Raw genomic sequence first — 16535 nt, forward strand, 5'->3', positions numbered from 1 at the left:
AGCACCTAGCTCCATCCTAGTTTCTGACTAAAACAATAACAATATGTGTATATACAGCCTGTCCTCAGAATTGATCTTCCATAGCCTAGACAGAGGTATGAGACGCAAGGAAAATAGAGGCTACCTGGGAGAATGTTTAGAGCATCCTGACATTCATCATGAGAGGATTCTCTGTCTACAACCAGAGTTGAGTTGACTTCGTCTTCCTCAAATGTGATTTTGATGTTCTTGTGAGGCTGGTTGGAGTCACAAGGGCCGTGGCTATTTGAACAAGTGATGGCACATTCCTCCAGTGAGTCCTCAGGGACTTTGCTCTCTTCAGCCTTCTGCACCTCCCTGATGAGCCAGGTGGGACAGAGATGACAGAAGATTAAACACAGAGGGATTGGACCCCAGGGAGTCCCAGCTGGTTTTGACAGGCGGCATTAAGAGAGTGGTCCCAGAAAGCAAAATGGAGGTTCCCTTAAAGAGGGAACAGGCAATCCTCTTCTCTCTGCAACAGAGCATGGCTGCCATGGGAGCCAGAGAGGAAGAGAGCAGCTGGTGTTCAGTGCACTGGACAGATAGGAGCTGAGGAGGATGAAGACTCAGCTATCCCTGTATGGTACAGACATGACACTTGGCACACATAGAGAAACACGACAGCTGCCGCACCCTGTGTCTAAGCTGGGTTCAATTTCACATACTGTGGCCAAGGGGATGCGGGCTTTTGGCCCACCATAGATGCCAGAGAGGGTGTGCCTCCTAGACATTTTCATATGTTACCACCCATTACTTGCTCCTGAGTATTCAGTGTTACCTGGGGGGAGATGATTTCTGCACCTTCTCAGCCTCCTCAACTTGAACATCTTCATCCTCATCTTCGTCATTTTCTATAAATACAAAATGTTCGTTCAGATATTTCCCACTTCACATTCCACAAGCACAGTCAGTCAGCCCAACGTGCACAGAGACATGAACATCTACGTATGGTTCAGCATTGTACTGAAAACTCTCATGTTTTATCTTTCACAAAATGCCCTGGCATGGTTTCCTGATCCATCGGGCAATGCATTTCTGATGTGGAGGGCCACCATCAAGATGTGGCCAAATACTGAAAAGACCTTTTGTTTCCCATATCACTGGAGGCTTGTGCAGCCTCTCTCTGGACTTTGGCAGCTGTCTCCCCCATCCTGCCACAGATCTGATTCCCAGGAACAGGCTTGGTGTCTTGTCACAGTTCGCATTTCAAACCTCATTCTTTCTCTTAGGAGAGGACAAACTTGTCCCACAGTCCCCTATGCGTCATGAGACTGCACAGGCCCTCCATGTGGCTTCTGCTGTGTTATTCAGGGACATTCTATCCATGGGGAGTGCTCCAGTCTGAAGCACTTCCTACCACCAAATGCCCCCACATCAAGTGCCTTCTCCAACACCACATGGAGAGGGGCTTCATCTCATTTTGAAAAGCATTCGTAAGTGTTCCCATATTTGGATGCTTCAGACCCTTGCAAGAGACAATTTGTCTGCCTTTGCAGATGGAGAGAGAGAAACTCTGGAAAGATAAATCACTCACTCACCGACACTTACTAAGAACATTGCCCAAAAGACAGCCTGGGAACCTTCATTCTTAGCCCAGAGCTCTTTTCACTCCAACAAGCGCCCTCCCATCACAGCCTCCTTCCTGTCCTTTAAAACTAGATAAATGCTGCCTCTTGCTCCAAAGACCACCTTCCATCAAGGGAGGAGGGACACTTGCAATACTGTGACCTCCAAACCCATGGGTTTCCCATCTCCGTTCTTACCCAGGAAGTCCTGGTCATGTCATGGCCACATATGTGTAGCAGAATAAAACACCATTGATACAACCGTCATTGGGAAAGTATGGAGGTCTGGAGCCTCTCATAAGCCTGGGGTTTTGGGTCATCAGGGCCTATGGCCACCTTACCTGGGCTGAGCTTTTGGACAAGTTGCTGGGCCAGTCTACACCCCTCAGCCAGCTGTTCTTGGAGGTCCTGCCCCTGGGACTTGTCCGGCTCATCCGGAGTGAGGAGGGCCTGGAGATGCTCATTCAATGAGCGGGAGGCATCTCTCCCTTCCCGTAACTTCTCCTTTAACTGGGTCAGCTCTCGTTCCTGAGAGTGAACCAGGACTTTATATTGCCTAAGGTGAGACGGTAGAGAAAATTTAAGAGTAGAAAGGGTTGAGTGATCCGTTCAAATACTGCAACAGAGACTTCTGAGACAATGTCCTCAAGGAGACCTTCAAGCAGAAGGTCAGCACATGTTGAAAGGAACGCCAAGAGAAAGAATAGAAAATGGTTTACAGGCTTCCTCTGTATCAGAGAGGGCTCCTGCAAGATCCTCGATGATGTTCCATTCATCTTTCCCTTCTGTAAACAAAAGTAGGTGTCTTCCTAATTCCGTTTCAAAAAGACATCCTTTCAGTTCCTCACTCTGGCCATGGACATTTCCATGTGAAAATACACATAGTGCATCTTGCAGCCACTAGATACAAAGCCATGTACAGAAATGAGGCCAGATGCAGATGGGGCGAATTGAAAAGACGAAAGAAGAAAAGAATGACAGGGTCGAGAAGGCAACATTGATTGAGTGAAAGAATGAGAAGCCGCAGTCAGTCAGGAGGTGATTCTCACTAAGGGTAAGTGGGGTGGTGACGGCACACCATTTTGAGTATACTGAATGCTGCTGTGTGGTTCACACTCCTTTGGTTAATTTTGTGTTATGTAAATTTCACATCAACAATTACTTGTTTGAAAAAGAGAAAACAAGGCTCTGAGAAACAACTGCAACCCATACATTTGTATTATACCTCTTCTCTGCTTGATAAATACTTGTGGGTTGCGAGCCTGCCATGGCAATTCCTGCCCTTCCCCTGGCCCAGCTTCGTTCTTACTTCTCCCCACCGAGCTGTTGTACTTCAGAGATTTACACACCTGCCCCCCTGCCTGCCCCCATGGGGTCGCCTCACCTGAGCTCCTCAGCTTGCTTGAGCTGCTCCGCAAGCTTCTCCTCCTTGAACTGTCGTCGCTCATTCCTCAGCATAGATTTTATGAGGTCTTCGCACTCTTCATATTCTGAGAAAAGACAGACACGCCTGCCTCAGTGGAAGGCTGGACATGCTGCTGTGGTCATTGCCTACAGGGCAGGAGCCAGGTCCATCCCAAGGACAAAACTCTCCCCAGTACCAGGGTCTAGACAGGGATTTCCACATCTTTACTCTTCAGTCTCCTGACTTTCTGGCATCTGATCCTCCAAAATTTAGAGATGAAGAAAGAGAACCTCAAGGGCACATCAAGGAAGTTGACAAGATGATTCAACCACAACGAAGTGGAGTCAGAATTCACAGTCCCTGAGGTCTGACTCTGAATGCGGGGCCACTTTCCCAAGCCTTGCAGCCTCTCCTCTAAAACACTGCACTGGGGCATGAAGTAGTGATTTCTTGTACAGTCGGGAAGGCCCCTAGGACTATGGGACTGATGGTTTCCCTTTTACTGGGAATTTCAAGGACAAGTATGCAAAAGATTTTTAAAATCTTTGATTTTTAAATCATATCTTCAGTTATGATTTTAAGAATCATATCTGAAGCATAAAGAGTGACACATAACACCATAAGGCCATGAAGGAAATATGCCCAAATGCTAATAAAGTTTGTGTTAATTTAGAAACAGCAGAATGAAGAACTAATAGATAGTGTTTACTGTGTGCCAATAAATGTTCTAGGAGATTGACAAGAAATAGCTCATGTAATTCACTGCAGCAATTTACAGAGGTAGGTATTATTGTAGTACCCTCTGAACAGGTGAGGAAACTGAGGGACAGACAAGACAAGCAACTTGGATGGAGCCCAGGAGACAGGCCCACGGTCCCTGCTCTGTACACTGCACTGCTATCTCCACACATTCTCGGGTGTGATCTTTCTTCCTCTTTAGCAACAAGACTCTGTGCCCCAGGAAGCAGGACTTCACTCTCACCAAGCTACTCTCTGCTTTTTATTCTTATTTTTATTTATCATTATTATTATTATTATTTATTATTATTTTTACCAGTCTTGCCCTGTCGCCCAGGCTGGAGTGCAATGGCAAAATCTTGGCTCACTGCAACCTCAGCCTCCTGGGTTCAAAGGATTCTCCTGCCTCAGCCTCCTGGGCAGGGGTGATTACAGTCACCTGCCACCATGCCCATCTACTTTTTGCATTTTTAGTGGAGATGGGGTTTCTCCATGTTGCCCAGGCTGGTCTCAAACTCCTGACCTCATGATCTGCCCGCCTCAGCCTCCCAAAGTGCTGGGATTACAGGAGTGAGCCACCATGCACGGCCCCTACTCCCTGCTCTTGATGCTGTCACTTATAGACAGCACAGGTTCTATTAGGAGTAGACTCCTCTTGAAGCCCCTCAGAGCAGGTACTGGCTACTATCACCAAGTTTCCCTCAGAGTCACTAGAACAGAGCTTTGCCTGTTGGGCCTCAACAGAAACTTGAACTGAATAAAAGTTCACTAGTCTCAGACATTTAGAACAACAGACTAGATGTTATTTGTCTGCAGGATCTTATATGGTACAGAGAGGATTCTTGAAAACACGATTGAGCCTCTTGGAGAAAACAGGTCATTCTGTGCCTGTGTCAGAAATCAATAAATGGCAGTTTAACTCTAGTCCCACCCCCACCTGATTGCAAACATGGAAAGTTGCTAAATACTTTGGTACCTCTGTCTTCCAACTTTAACAAAATGTTAAAATACCCATTTCTGTTTTCCTAGAAGTACAGGAAGGATGAAATTATTTTTGATGCAAAGAGCATTTAGTGTCTCAGAGAGAAGACAGGACATCATTCATCACTTTCGTGATGGTGAGCCTATAGATCTTACTGTATTTCTTCTGTCCGTTGGCCAGGAAGCCGGCCAGTTGAGTTACAAAACATTTCTCTTGGAGGCTTCTGAACTGCTGTTTCTTCTCTGCCAGCTGGGGGCGCAATTTCTCGTTGATTTCTAGAATGTTCATCTCTGCCTTCTCGCTGGACAAAGGGCCGGCTGATACCACATGCTGACGTTTGTGGCAGAAGAGGTGGGGCCAGGGACTGGGGAGAAGAAAGGCAAACACATGATGGGTTAAAAACTGGTGAAATCAAATAGGTTTAATCAGGACTGAGGGATGTCAGTAACTGAAATTCTTAACTTACTGTTGTGAAAAATGTGATCACTCCCCACAGCACTTTAGGATCCTTCACCACAAAAACAAGGTTCGAGGTGCCTGAACTCAGAGCTGAAAGCACTGCCAGTAGCTCAGACTCTGATAAGAGTGAGGTAGAATGTGGCCAGCGTGCCAGGTAACCGTCTGCAGTTGCCATAACAGAATTAGAAGGTGGGAGTGTCATGGAATCTTAGGAGCCCTGCATTGCAATTGCCCAGGCTTTGCTGAAACACAGGCACCCTAGTCTCACCTGAGGGTCACCACCAATGGGGATCATTCCTTCAGCATTCACTCTCAGTATTCGTGTACCCTTGTGACAATGCCACAGACCCGTGTCTTTCCCAATACATCTAAGCATATTCCTCACTGTTTGTCTCTTGTCTGTACAACATCATCAAGGCAGAAACAGTTTCCCAACAGGTTATATTTTCTTAATGGTAGTCATGAAGTCACCCCACCTGCTCTCAGTTAAAACAGAGCTTAAGGCTTTTCCACAGGTGTAAGATATCAAACTTTTAGCCTGCCCTGATATCCTCCGGGTCTTCTGCAGTTTTTTCTGTATCCACTAGAAAGTGAATGAATAATTCATTTTTTTAAAATGTTTTCTTTCCTGTCTCAGTATTCTTGCTGCTGCATCCCATTGTTAGACTGATTTCTTCTTTCTTACTGGGGCACCTTCTTGGGTTTTCATTACATTCTAGACCAGTTTGACATCCCTACGTCCAAAGCTCTTCCTCTATGTGGGTTGATTTGTTTTTTAATGTCACTGAGCACTACATTTTATACTTGTCACTTATAGATGTCATTCTAGTGCCACAAGACCTCTTTTCAAGGTATCAAGTGATCAAAGTCATTTATATAGAGGTCTCCTGAAAACATGTGTGACCATCTATCTTGGGAAGTTTTGTAAACCTGATGCTATTTTGTTGTTTCCATTTTGTTTTGCCATATACTGAAAAGAACAGGGCCACGAGCAGTTCTTATGGAATATGGTTTGATATATATTTTGTTGAGATGACCTAACACCATTGATTTTGGGTTGCATTCCACTAACAGAACATGGCAAGATCAAGGTTATGGTCAGGGTTGGTTGGCGATCCTCAGTGTTGCTGTGCAGTAGAAGGTGAGTTTGAGGTGAGAGGAACAAGTAGGAGTGATCCCCTGAACCACCTCTTCGCTTTCTCAGCTTTCATCCCCACCTAGGTTTTGTGAGCCTGGAACTTGAGAGACTGTTCTGTAGCCCAGGTCTCCTAAGATTGGCTGCTGGACTTGCCTGAGTTGAGGGTGCAGTGGGTTGACCCTGGGCTGCCCAGCATTCATGTGGAAGTGAAGGAAGGAGGACTGGTTAATCCCATTTGAAAGCATCCCTCTCTGCAGCCCGCACCATCTTCCAGTGACACTGTAAGGATACTGCTTTGAGATGTATCAAAGGCTTTAAGTCAATGTATTTTCTAGGGTCTGGGAGACCTGACATTCTGTGTCAGAATGAAAATCTGTCAAGTTTCTAAATGAAAAAACTGCAGGTTCACAAAGTGTCATGGGTTACTTGAGGTCACAAAGGGATGAGTTTTCAGCACTGCCAATAAAAGCAATCACAATAATTATTCAGTAATTATTCATAGGATCCATACAATCCAGTAAATATTCACATATTTAGTAATTATTCATTGACCAATTCGTACAAGGCATTTTGCTCAAAACTGTGTTTATATTTGGACATTGTATCTTCATCATAATCCTTAAGGTAATGCTATTATCTATAAGTAACAGATAAGAAACCTGAAGATGAGGGACAGCTAATCACGTATTTGGCCATATTTCCATTTTTTGGTTTTTGTGATGCTGGAAGAATGACCAGAATGGGTCACGGGAAGAGTATTCATTCCTGTATTATTTTCCAGGACAGAGGTGTGCCCTTCTAGAGTACTGGGACCAAAATTCAGAAGTGTCTGAAACCTTGCTTTAACAGTATGGGAAATAACCTCTATCACCTGGAATTTCCCTGGAACTTTGGAATATACAAGAGAAGTATGAGACGTGGGTCTTCCCTTGGCTGTGTTTAATTCACTCTTCTATGGAATACCAATGATTCTCACTAAGACTTTTGCCTTTTTATAACCACAATGTATGTCTTATGGAGAAGATTTTACACTTTGCTCTATTTAGAAAGAATAAATATGAGCAATAGTTTTAGGTTTTATGCCCTGGACTTCATATTTTTCTGATTTCTGTTTTGAGATTAAATTCTCATGTAAATAGAAAAATACTTATTATTTCTCATCAGGCCAGGTTTGTTATCAGCTTGAGTTTTTGAAGATGAAGCACAAACTTTTGATTTTATCTTTGTCCTCATCAGCGCCACTCATTGTCTCTCAGTATGACCTGGACTTGCCCCTGCATTTACCCTCGTCCTGCTGAGCCATCTCCATGCACTGCCCAATTCCATCAGCGATTCGGGGTCCTCCCAAGGCTCCCTGAAATGTGCACAGGGATCAGGGCGTCAGACACACTCCAGACACAAAGGCAACCCACACTGTAGAGTGAGCAGCTGTGTTCCCACTTCCCTAATGTTCCAGTGATGTCCTCAAACTGAAGGGAACACTTTCCCTTTTTAAGGGTCTGTTCTTCATGTCTCAATGCCTCTGATCTAGTGAACATAACTGTCCTGAAACTGAAAGAACCTGCTAAATTTCGAGTTTCTGGTTAGGTGTCTAGTATAGGTTTATAAGACTTCCTTACTTACCTATGACTGCTGAAGTTTGAATTCTTAGCAGTATGATTCCTTTTCTTGTAAGCTGAGCAGCTTAGGAAAGATTGGCCATGTTGCTGTGCAAAAAGAGGTAAACTTAATTTCTACTCAAAGCATGCTTGAATTTGAAACTAGGGCTTCCACTCTTCCAAAGTTGGACTGTCACTACCTCAGGCATGTGTCCCGAAGGGCTCATGTCTCTGTTGTACTCAAAGTTCAAATGGAGCCCAGCAAGCCAGATCTCCTTTACTTCTAGGTTCCCTCAACAGTTTCTCCTCTGCTTTAGAGACTGCCTTGAAAATATTCTTGTCCTGCTGTTGTGTTTTGGCTTTGGAATGACGTGATGCAGCTCAATGGGTCCTACCCCCAAGTTGATCAGAGTAAGAAACAGCTGGGAAAGTCAGTGCAAATTCAAGTTCATCGTCCTCCTTGCAGGGATTCTGATTCAGAGGGCTCAGGTGGGGCCTGGAATGTGTTTGTTAACATGACTCAGATGTGCAGTCAGTTTGGGGACCCGCTGATACCATCGACCTTATAGTTTATGGGATGATTCTGTTTTGCTGATGAAGAAACTGAGGCATAGAGAGTCTGTAACTTGCCCAAGTTCCCCTTGCTGTAAGTCCTGGAGCCAGATCTCAGGTGGAGCAGCCTCTTCCCCATCCCCTTCCCACATTTTCCAATTCAGCTGGGTCAATTCTTTCCAAGTACGTGTTTCTCTCCCCTATACCTCATTTCTGAAAAAAAGGAGAACTGGAATTTAACTTCTTTCATCTAATACATTTCCTCACAACATGCTGCCAGCATCATATTCTGGCCTCTTACTATTAAAGTGAGATGCTTTTTTTTTTTTTTTTTTTTTTTTTTGAGACAGGGTCTTGTTCTGTCACCCAGGCTGGAGTGCAGTGGTGATTATAGATCACTGCAACCTTGAACTCCTAGGCTCAAGCGATCCTCCTGCCTCAGCTTTCCAAGTAGTTGGAACTCTAGGCACACATCACCATTTCTGGCTAATTTTTTATTTTTCATGGAGACAAGGTCTCGCTATGTTGCTCAGGCTGGTTTTGAACTTCTGGCCTCAAGCGATCCTCCCACCTAGGCCTCCAAAAGTGCTGGGATTACAGGAGTAAACCACTGAGCCTGGCCCTGAAATGCTTTTTTTTTTTTTTTTTAATGAAAATACAAGGCATGGAGATGTGGAAAGACACCTTGCTTTATTACTGTTATTATTATTTCTATAGTATAATTCATATATCACAAAAATCACCATTTTTAAGCATATATTTCAGTGTCTTTTACCATATTCCAAAAGTTCTGCAACCATCACCACTACCTAATTCCAGAATATTTTCATAATGCCAAAAAGCATGCCTGTACCTATGGGCAGTCACTCTCCAATTCCCCCCTTCTTGCAGTCTCTGACAACCACTAATCTACTTTCTCTATATATAGATGTACTTGTTCTGGGCACTTAATTCAACAAATGGTCCTGGGACAACTAAATATCCACATGTAAAAGAATCATGTTAGACTCCCTCCTCGCACATAAAAATTAACTCAAAATGGATCAGAGACCTAAAGGTAGGTGGTAAAATTATAAATCACTTAGAAATAGTAAATCTTTGTAATGTGGGATAAGCAAAGTTTTCACAAATATGACTGAAAGCACAAGCAACAAAAGAAAAAATAAATTGTATTCCATCAAGTTAAAAACATTTGGGCTGAAAAGTATATCATCAAGAATGTGAAAAGACAGTACATAGAATGACAGAAAATATCTGCAAATCATATTATCTGATAAGAGACTTGTATTTAGGATATACTTTGTAAGAGCTATTACAGTTCTATATTAAAAAGATAAACCAATTATAAAGTAGGTAAAGGATCTGAACAGACATTCTCCAAAGAAGATACATAATGACTAATAAGTATATGAAAAGATGTTGAAAATCATCAACCATCAGGGAAATGTAAATCAAAACCACAATGAGATAAACACTTCACATTACAGATGAATATAATAAAAAAGACAATAACAACTGTTGATGAGGATGTGGAGAAACTGGAATTCTCATACACTGCTGGTTGGAATGTAAAGTAATGTACCCACTTCAGAACAGTCTGACAGTTCCTGAAAAGGTTAAACAGCATTACCATCTGACGCAGCAATTCTGCTCCTAGGTATATATCCAAGAAATATGAAGATAAATGTCTACCAAAAAATTATACAAGAATGTTCATAACAGAATTATTGATAATACTGAAAAAGTAGAAGCAACTCAAATGTCAATCAACTGATGATGGATAAATAAAATGATAAAATGTGGTAAATCCATATGATAAAATATTATTCAGCCATAAAAAGGCACAGAGTACTGATAAATGCTACCATATCAATGAACTTTGAAAACCTCATGCTAAGTGAAAGAAGCTGTCATAAATTACTACATGCTGCATGTTTCCATCTGTATGAAATGTCCAGAAGAGGCAAATAAAGACAGAAAGTAGACTAGTAGTTGCCTAGGGCTGGGAGGGAGTTAGGAGGAATGGAGAGTAATTGATAATGGGTAAACGGTTTCTTCTGATGTATAAAAATATTCTAGAATTGACTGTGGTGATGGTTACTCCTATCTACTAAAATTACTGAACTGTGTACTTTTTTAAGAAGTAAATTGTATGGTATATAAATTATATCTCAAAGCTATTGTATTAAGGGAAAAAGCACTAAACACAGTGCCTTACACATATTAGCTAATATTATTATTTGTCAGTGGTATTATAGCATTTGTTAGAGATTGTCTACTCTAATCCTTTTATGTTACAGATGAGGAAGTTGAGAGCCACATGGCTGACTTGACCAAGATTAAACGGCTAGTAAGTAGGAATAAGTACTGAAACAGAAACTTTACCCAATTGCAGTCCATATGTTTTCTGGGATCCCGGAGTTCCCTTTCAACAATGTAAAATACAAACTTAGGTCAAAAGTTCCCATGTCTGAGAAAACTCAAGCCAAATCAGTTCTCCTCCAAAGTTGACAGGATTTATGCTTTAAAAATAGAGATACAGAATTCTCTTTGGAAAGATCTACCAAATTCCTCTAAGAAACAGTCTACCCAAAGTAGGGGAAAGGCTATATGAAAAGTTACAAGGCACTTCTTAAAAATATATCTTAGGTTTTTAGGGAAAGGTAAACAGACAAGTTTCCAGACCCTTGGGTGGAATGGATGTAGCAGATTCACTGAGAGGCTCACAGTGCCGTACTAAAGGGAGTCTACTGCTTAAAGCCAATTCACATCCTTAAAAGGTTAAATGGAGAGAAATTAAACTTGGGAAAAGCATTTTAAGACTGTGCTGTTACAAAACCTCGGGCCACTTAACTGATTAATCATGGCAATGAGGGCAGGGACCAGAAAAGAGTCTTTAGAACCTGTCATCCCCACACAGAAGAGCAACTTTCAGGGAAACACCCTTATCTTTCCATTTTCAGACCCCGGGAGGTGTGAGGGTGGAAAGGCTAGGTAGAGAAGAGAGCAGAAAGGAGATGAGATGACACAACCAGGATTCTCCGAAGCTGGGCTTGAAGTCCTCAAGAAAAACTCCCATGAACAAGGAAGGAAGAGTGAAGAAAAAAACAGGGATACCTGGAACTGGACAAAAGTAAAAAGATAGAAGGATACTTTTTTTCCCCCAGAAGAAGTCTGTCACAAAAGCAAACCTGCAAATATACGATCAGTATAACACCCAAGAAAATGACACATGCGGCCAGGCATGGTGGCTCATGCCTGGAATCCCAGCACTTTGAGAAGCCGAGGCAGGTGGATCACCTGAGATCAGGAGTTCGAGGCCAACCTGACCAACATGGTGAAACCCCATCTCTACTAAAAATACAAAAATTAGCTGAGCATGGTGGCAGGCACCTGTAGTCCCAGCTACTTGGAAGGCTGAGACATGAGAATAGCTTGAACCCGGGAGGTGGAGGTTGCAGTGAGCCGAGATAGCGCCATTGCACTCCAGCCTGGGAGAAAGAGCGATGCTCCGTCTCAAAAAAAAAAAAAAAAAAGAAAAGAAAAGAAAAGAAAATGACGCATGTCCCCAAGTGTGAGAATGCAAGAGGGAATCCCTGACCTATCCCTATCCAACCAGTTTTCTTGGCACACACCTTCCATTCTCCGAATGAGCCCAGATTAACTCACTGACCCCTGTGCCACGTATCTCCCACTCCATCACCCGCCCAGGCTCACTGCTTCCACCTGCGTCCCTTCATATCTCCCTACTGACCTCCACTTTTTTCTAACTTTGTCACCAAAGAAGTCACAGAAATAAATAGGAGGATTCAAAAAGAATAATTTCAGTACATTTAAAAAATTGTAGAATATAGGATTCTCATCTATGTTTATCACGTTCAATTCATTCATTTTTCAAATTTTCATTGTGGCACCATTTTATGACAGGCACTATGCTGGGGATGCTGGCGACTAGGGTAGGGAGTTAAAATGAGAGTGTCTACTTGGAAAGATGAACAGATAAATAATCACCGTGATAAGTGCTGTGCTAGAGATATGCAGATGTCAAAAGACCTTAGAAGGTCTACAATCCACTTGGAGGGTAGGGAATATAGAAGGCATTTCAGTGAAATAGGGTGCCTTTGACAAATCATTAAGAATGAGTTCTACATTAAAAAGGGGAAGAGAGGGTGATAGCTGAGGAGGCAGCATAGGCAAGAACATCCAGCATGAAAGAACAGTGAGGGACATCAGGAACATCTTTCAGGAACATCAAGTAAAACAGACTTAGGGCCCAAGTCAAAGGAGCTAAAATAATACACCCTGGAAAGTGGTATGATCATTTCTGCATCTGCTCCGGAGAAACCTGCCAAAATATGATTAGCATAATACCCAAGAGAACATCACATTCCCCATGTGTGAAAATGCAAGAGGGAATTATTTCTAATAGTTCATAAGCTCAGCAACAACAGAGTAGACACAAAAGCCACAGAATGTGCTTAGGCTTTACTTTAATGATATAGGGATATCACATATCATCAGCCTGTGGAGTACAGAGGTAGTTTACAAAGGATAAACCTTCATTGTTTGGAAAGGAAAGATCAGAGAGCTCTTTATGAAGTTTAAACAAAATCAGAGAAATAAAGAGATGTGGGAAAGAAAGAAAAAAGAGAAAGTACATTGAGGACAGTCCAATCTAACTGTGAACTCATAAGGGACAGCCAGTAAATTCAAAACAGCCTACTGTTTTTTGATTACTTGTGCTACTCTACTAAAATAGCCACAAACACAAAACTAGTCTACCTCTTTCTCTCCCCATTATTGGCCCTAACCCAAAAATAGTGGGAGTAAATGATTTAATAATTTATTTTCATGCTCCATTTTGTTCTTAAATTAAAATTACTGTGGTTGGTGCCCGTCCTTTAGCTTCTGCTAAAGACTTTACATAATGAAAGCTCATGAAGTGTCTGGATTACTAACAGTTACTTATCCAAAAAGATGAGACATGGTTCATTGATTTGATTCTATTAGTTCTCTCCTGAAGATATTTTTCTCCTCCCTCTGTGAAGAAACATTTCTTTCTGTGTCATACAAGACGAGTCATTTTTGTAGTTTTAATTCCCTCTTGAGTCCTACAATAATACTAAAATACTCACAGTGACTACAGTATCCTCTGCAGGGAAAGAATTGTAAATTAACCATTTAAATATAGTCACTAAGTTACGTGGCATTCACTGACTCAGAGTTGAAAAAGACTCCAAAATTCTTATCCAGTATTAAGAGTATACAAGGACAAAAGGAGAGGCCAAACTAAGTCTAGGACGCACAATACAAAGAAGAAAATGAGAAGACCAAAGTTACAGTCTCAATACTATGACATGATACTAAACCATACAGTCAGTCAGCCAATATATATTTGCGGGCCTAGTATATACTGGGCACTGTTTGTAGGTGTTTGGGTTACATCAGTAAACAAAAACAAAGATACTAGTTTTCATTCTGCAGAGGGTAAGAGGCAGTAGAATTTGGAAAAGACAGACAATAAACAATAGACATAATGAAGTAAATTATATAGTATAAATTATATAGTAAGAAGATAAGAGTTACAGAAAAAGAAAACAAAAAGTAGACCAGGGTTAGTAATTAAGGGGGTGGGGGACAGTTACAATTTTAAATAGGGTGGTTAGAGTAACCCTCAATTAGAAGTGCCAAGACGTGAAATGCAGTGGAAGCAACCATTTGAAAGTTGCAGAATACTTTAACAAGCTACTTTGCCTCCTGCTGACTTTGTTTCCCCATTTTTAGAACTGAAATAATAATTCTCATCAAATAAGGGTGCTATTTACATTGAGATAGTGACTATTACTATAAGTAACATTTTAGTCTCTTGACAAGCATGGGAAGCAATGGAATGAAGGGCAATGGAAGGAAGGGCACTGCATTATGAAAAGGACTTTTTAAAAGAAAACCATCTCTAGGCACTATTTCCCTTTGTGGAAATGAAGTGAATATTTTCTGAACTCCACCTGGGACATACGAACAATGAGCATGAAATCTTACAAACTGTATAAATAACATTTATTCACAGTGTCACTGCATCATCTATTGTTTTGAATTCCCTTTAAATTTCCTTCTATATATTTATCCAAAGCTGAAGTCATATGGTTTAGATTATGGGACCCTGAAAAGCAAGAACTAGTCTATGTAACTACTTTTAAACATCTGCACAACGCTATATATATATATATATATATATATATATATATATATATATATATATATATATATACATACATACACACACACACACACACACACACATATTGATATGTAACAAGTACTATTTGATTATAATTAGGAGTCTTGGTTTTCTATAACATGAACATATATTTTTAACCCAAACAGCTTAAAGCATTTAACGAAAAGTTTTACACACCTACAAAGTGCTTTCAGGAAGCAGATGTGCAGTGCAATGTGGCGCAGTAAGATGCACAAAGCAAAGGCTTTGAAAATAAACTGCCTCGGTTTCAGGACCCAGCCTAACCACATATTAGCTGTACAACTTTGGGTGAATCACTTAACATCTCCAAACTTCAGTTACTTCATGTGGGAAGACTTGAAAAATAATACCTGGTCCCAAGATTTTTGTGTAATTGAGCTAATAAGCATGGAAGTACCTGGCACAGTTCCTGAGTCACCAAAAAAATGTTAGTTTTCTCTTCATCAAATCTCCCCATTCCCACCCCTCATGCTAATCTCCCCTCCCACACACACACACACCATCAGTGAATAAATAAGTGTCTTGCGTTAAACTACAACCAGAGGATAAGAGACAGCCAAGATTTCTTTACTCTATTTCACTAGCCCTTGCAGCCTCTCAGCTGCGGAATTCTTGGTTATTTCCTTTCTCAAGGAGGAGATACGATTCTAGTTTGACAGATCCTTTCCTGGACACACTCTCAGAATTCCCTAAGGTTCTTATCGTGGCTAATGGATAACAATGCAGAGGCTATGGGAGTGAATAATCACTCTCTCTCAGCTAAAAACTTCCTTTATTGACTTCTCTAACTTCCCGTCAACATCTTGCTGCCAAATCAACCTCTTGTTCTAGGCAATTATTAAAAGCAATTTTCTTGAAACTGAAAAATACATTTAGCCTTCAACAATAAATCACACTAACATCAATTACTAGCCAATTAGATTACTAGAATATCAGACCCAGAGATATTTGCAATGTTGAAATATTTTCAAAATAAAGTTGTTTACATTTCTATTTCTGTCTTTAACCCTTAAAATGCAAACAAATACAGGAGTGAAGACAGATGTATTTTAGTTATTTCTTCTACAAGATAAAGTGGATAGTAATATTATGTTAAGAAAACACTTATTTAGTATCTAGAATGATAGCATTATCTATTCTTTATTAAAAGAGAAACTAAAAGTAATATAATTAAATAGCTTGTTCTTGTGACTTAAATAATATAAAGTTTTCATTTCAATTATGTGACAATGCTTTGTATAGCTGTATTCCAAATACACAGCATGGTGCCTAGAACATAGCAGGCAGTCAATACATTTTTACCAAATGAAATGAATAAATTACCAGTTGATTTTATACTGAGGACCAACCTATGACCTTTAATCCCTCCAAAATAAAACACACAATCCCATTATATGTGAACCATATCCACAATACCAGAATCTAAGATTCCCACTCTGAAAGAGTAACTAGAACAACTTCTTTTTGAGGCAATTCTGCTTAATTAGCACATTACTCCCCACTACAGTTTTCCTTCTTTTGTTTTTGTACTAAGGATATTTGTATAAAAACAGGATCTTTGTTGCTTAGTAATTCATCTGCTCCAGCTGCTTGTATTCTGTTCCCAATCAAAATTCTTGGTTTTCAGCTTCCTCATCATTTTTATAAGGAGTTGAATGAATTGGCCAGGCTTGTTCCTTTCTCCCTCTCCATGGAACACCAGGCCCCAAGCTCCCCGACACTGCTCCTCTTTTTGTTTCTATCTTTGGGTTGTGTGTGCACTCTAGAACACTTGTATCAGTGAAGAGTGTAACAAAGTATTGTGCCACGCATAGTCTC

The 16535-nt window shown here is 41.1% G+C and overlaps 2 protein-coding genes across 9 annotated transcripts in view; both read right to left on the reverse strand.

Annotated features, from left to right (window-relative positions):
- Nucleotides 1-16535, reverse strand: part of GSTM2 (glutathione S-transferase mu 2) — a 1178915-nt gene that overhangs the window by 1013747 nt on the left and 148633 nt on the right. The window lies entirely within an intron of this gene.
- LOC115932984 (neuroblastoma breakpoint family member 15) overlaps nt 1-16535 on the reverse strand; it is a 51721-nt gene that overhangs the window by 26047 nt on the left and 9139 nt on the right. For 3 of the 8 annotated variants that reach the window (XM_063701075.1, XM_063701057.1, XM_063701192.1), the window contains exons 3-8: nt 7932-8014; nt 4867-5075; nt 2971-3076; nt 1928-2142; nt 800-872; nt 125-336 (exon numbers count right to left, since the gene is read on the reverse strand). In XM_063701075.1, coding sequence (XP_063557145.1) covers nt 125-336; nt 800-872; nt 1928-2142; nt 2971-3076; nt 4867-5075; nt 7932-8014 — 898 coding nt within the window. Of the gene's footprint in view, nt 1-124; nt 337-799; nt 873-1927; nt 2143-2970; nt 3077-4866; nt 5076-5177; nt 6765-7592; nt 7663-7931; nt 8672-10843; nt 11018-16535 lie in introns of those variants that run through there. The other 5 variants (XM_063701159.1, XM_063701088.1, XM_055354114.2 and 2 more) reach the window with 5 other exon arrangements.

The sequence above is a fragment of the Gorilla gorilla genome, chromosome 1, assembly GCF_029281585.2.
Source record: "Gorilla gorilla gorilla isolate KB3781 chromosome 1, NHGRI_mGorGor1-v2.1_pri, whole genome shotgun sequence".
Taxonomy (NCBI): domain Eukaryota; kingdom Metazoa; phylum Chordata; class Mammalia; order Primates; family Hominidae; genus Gorilla; species Gorilla gorilla.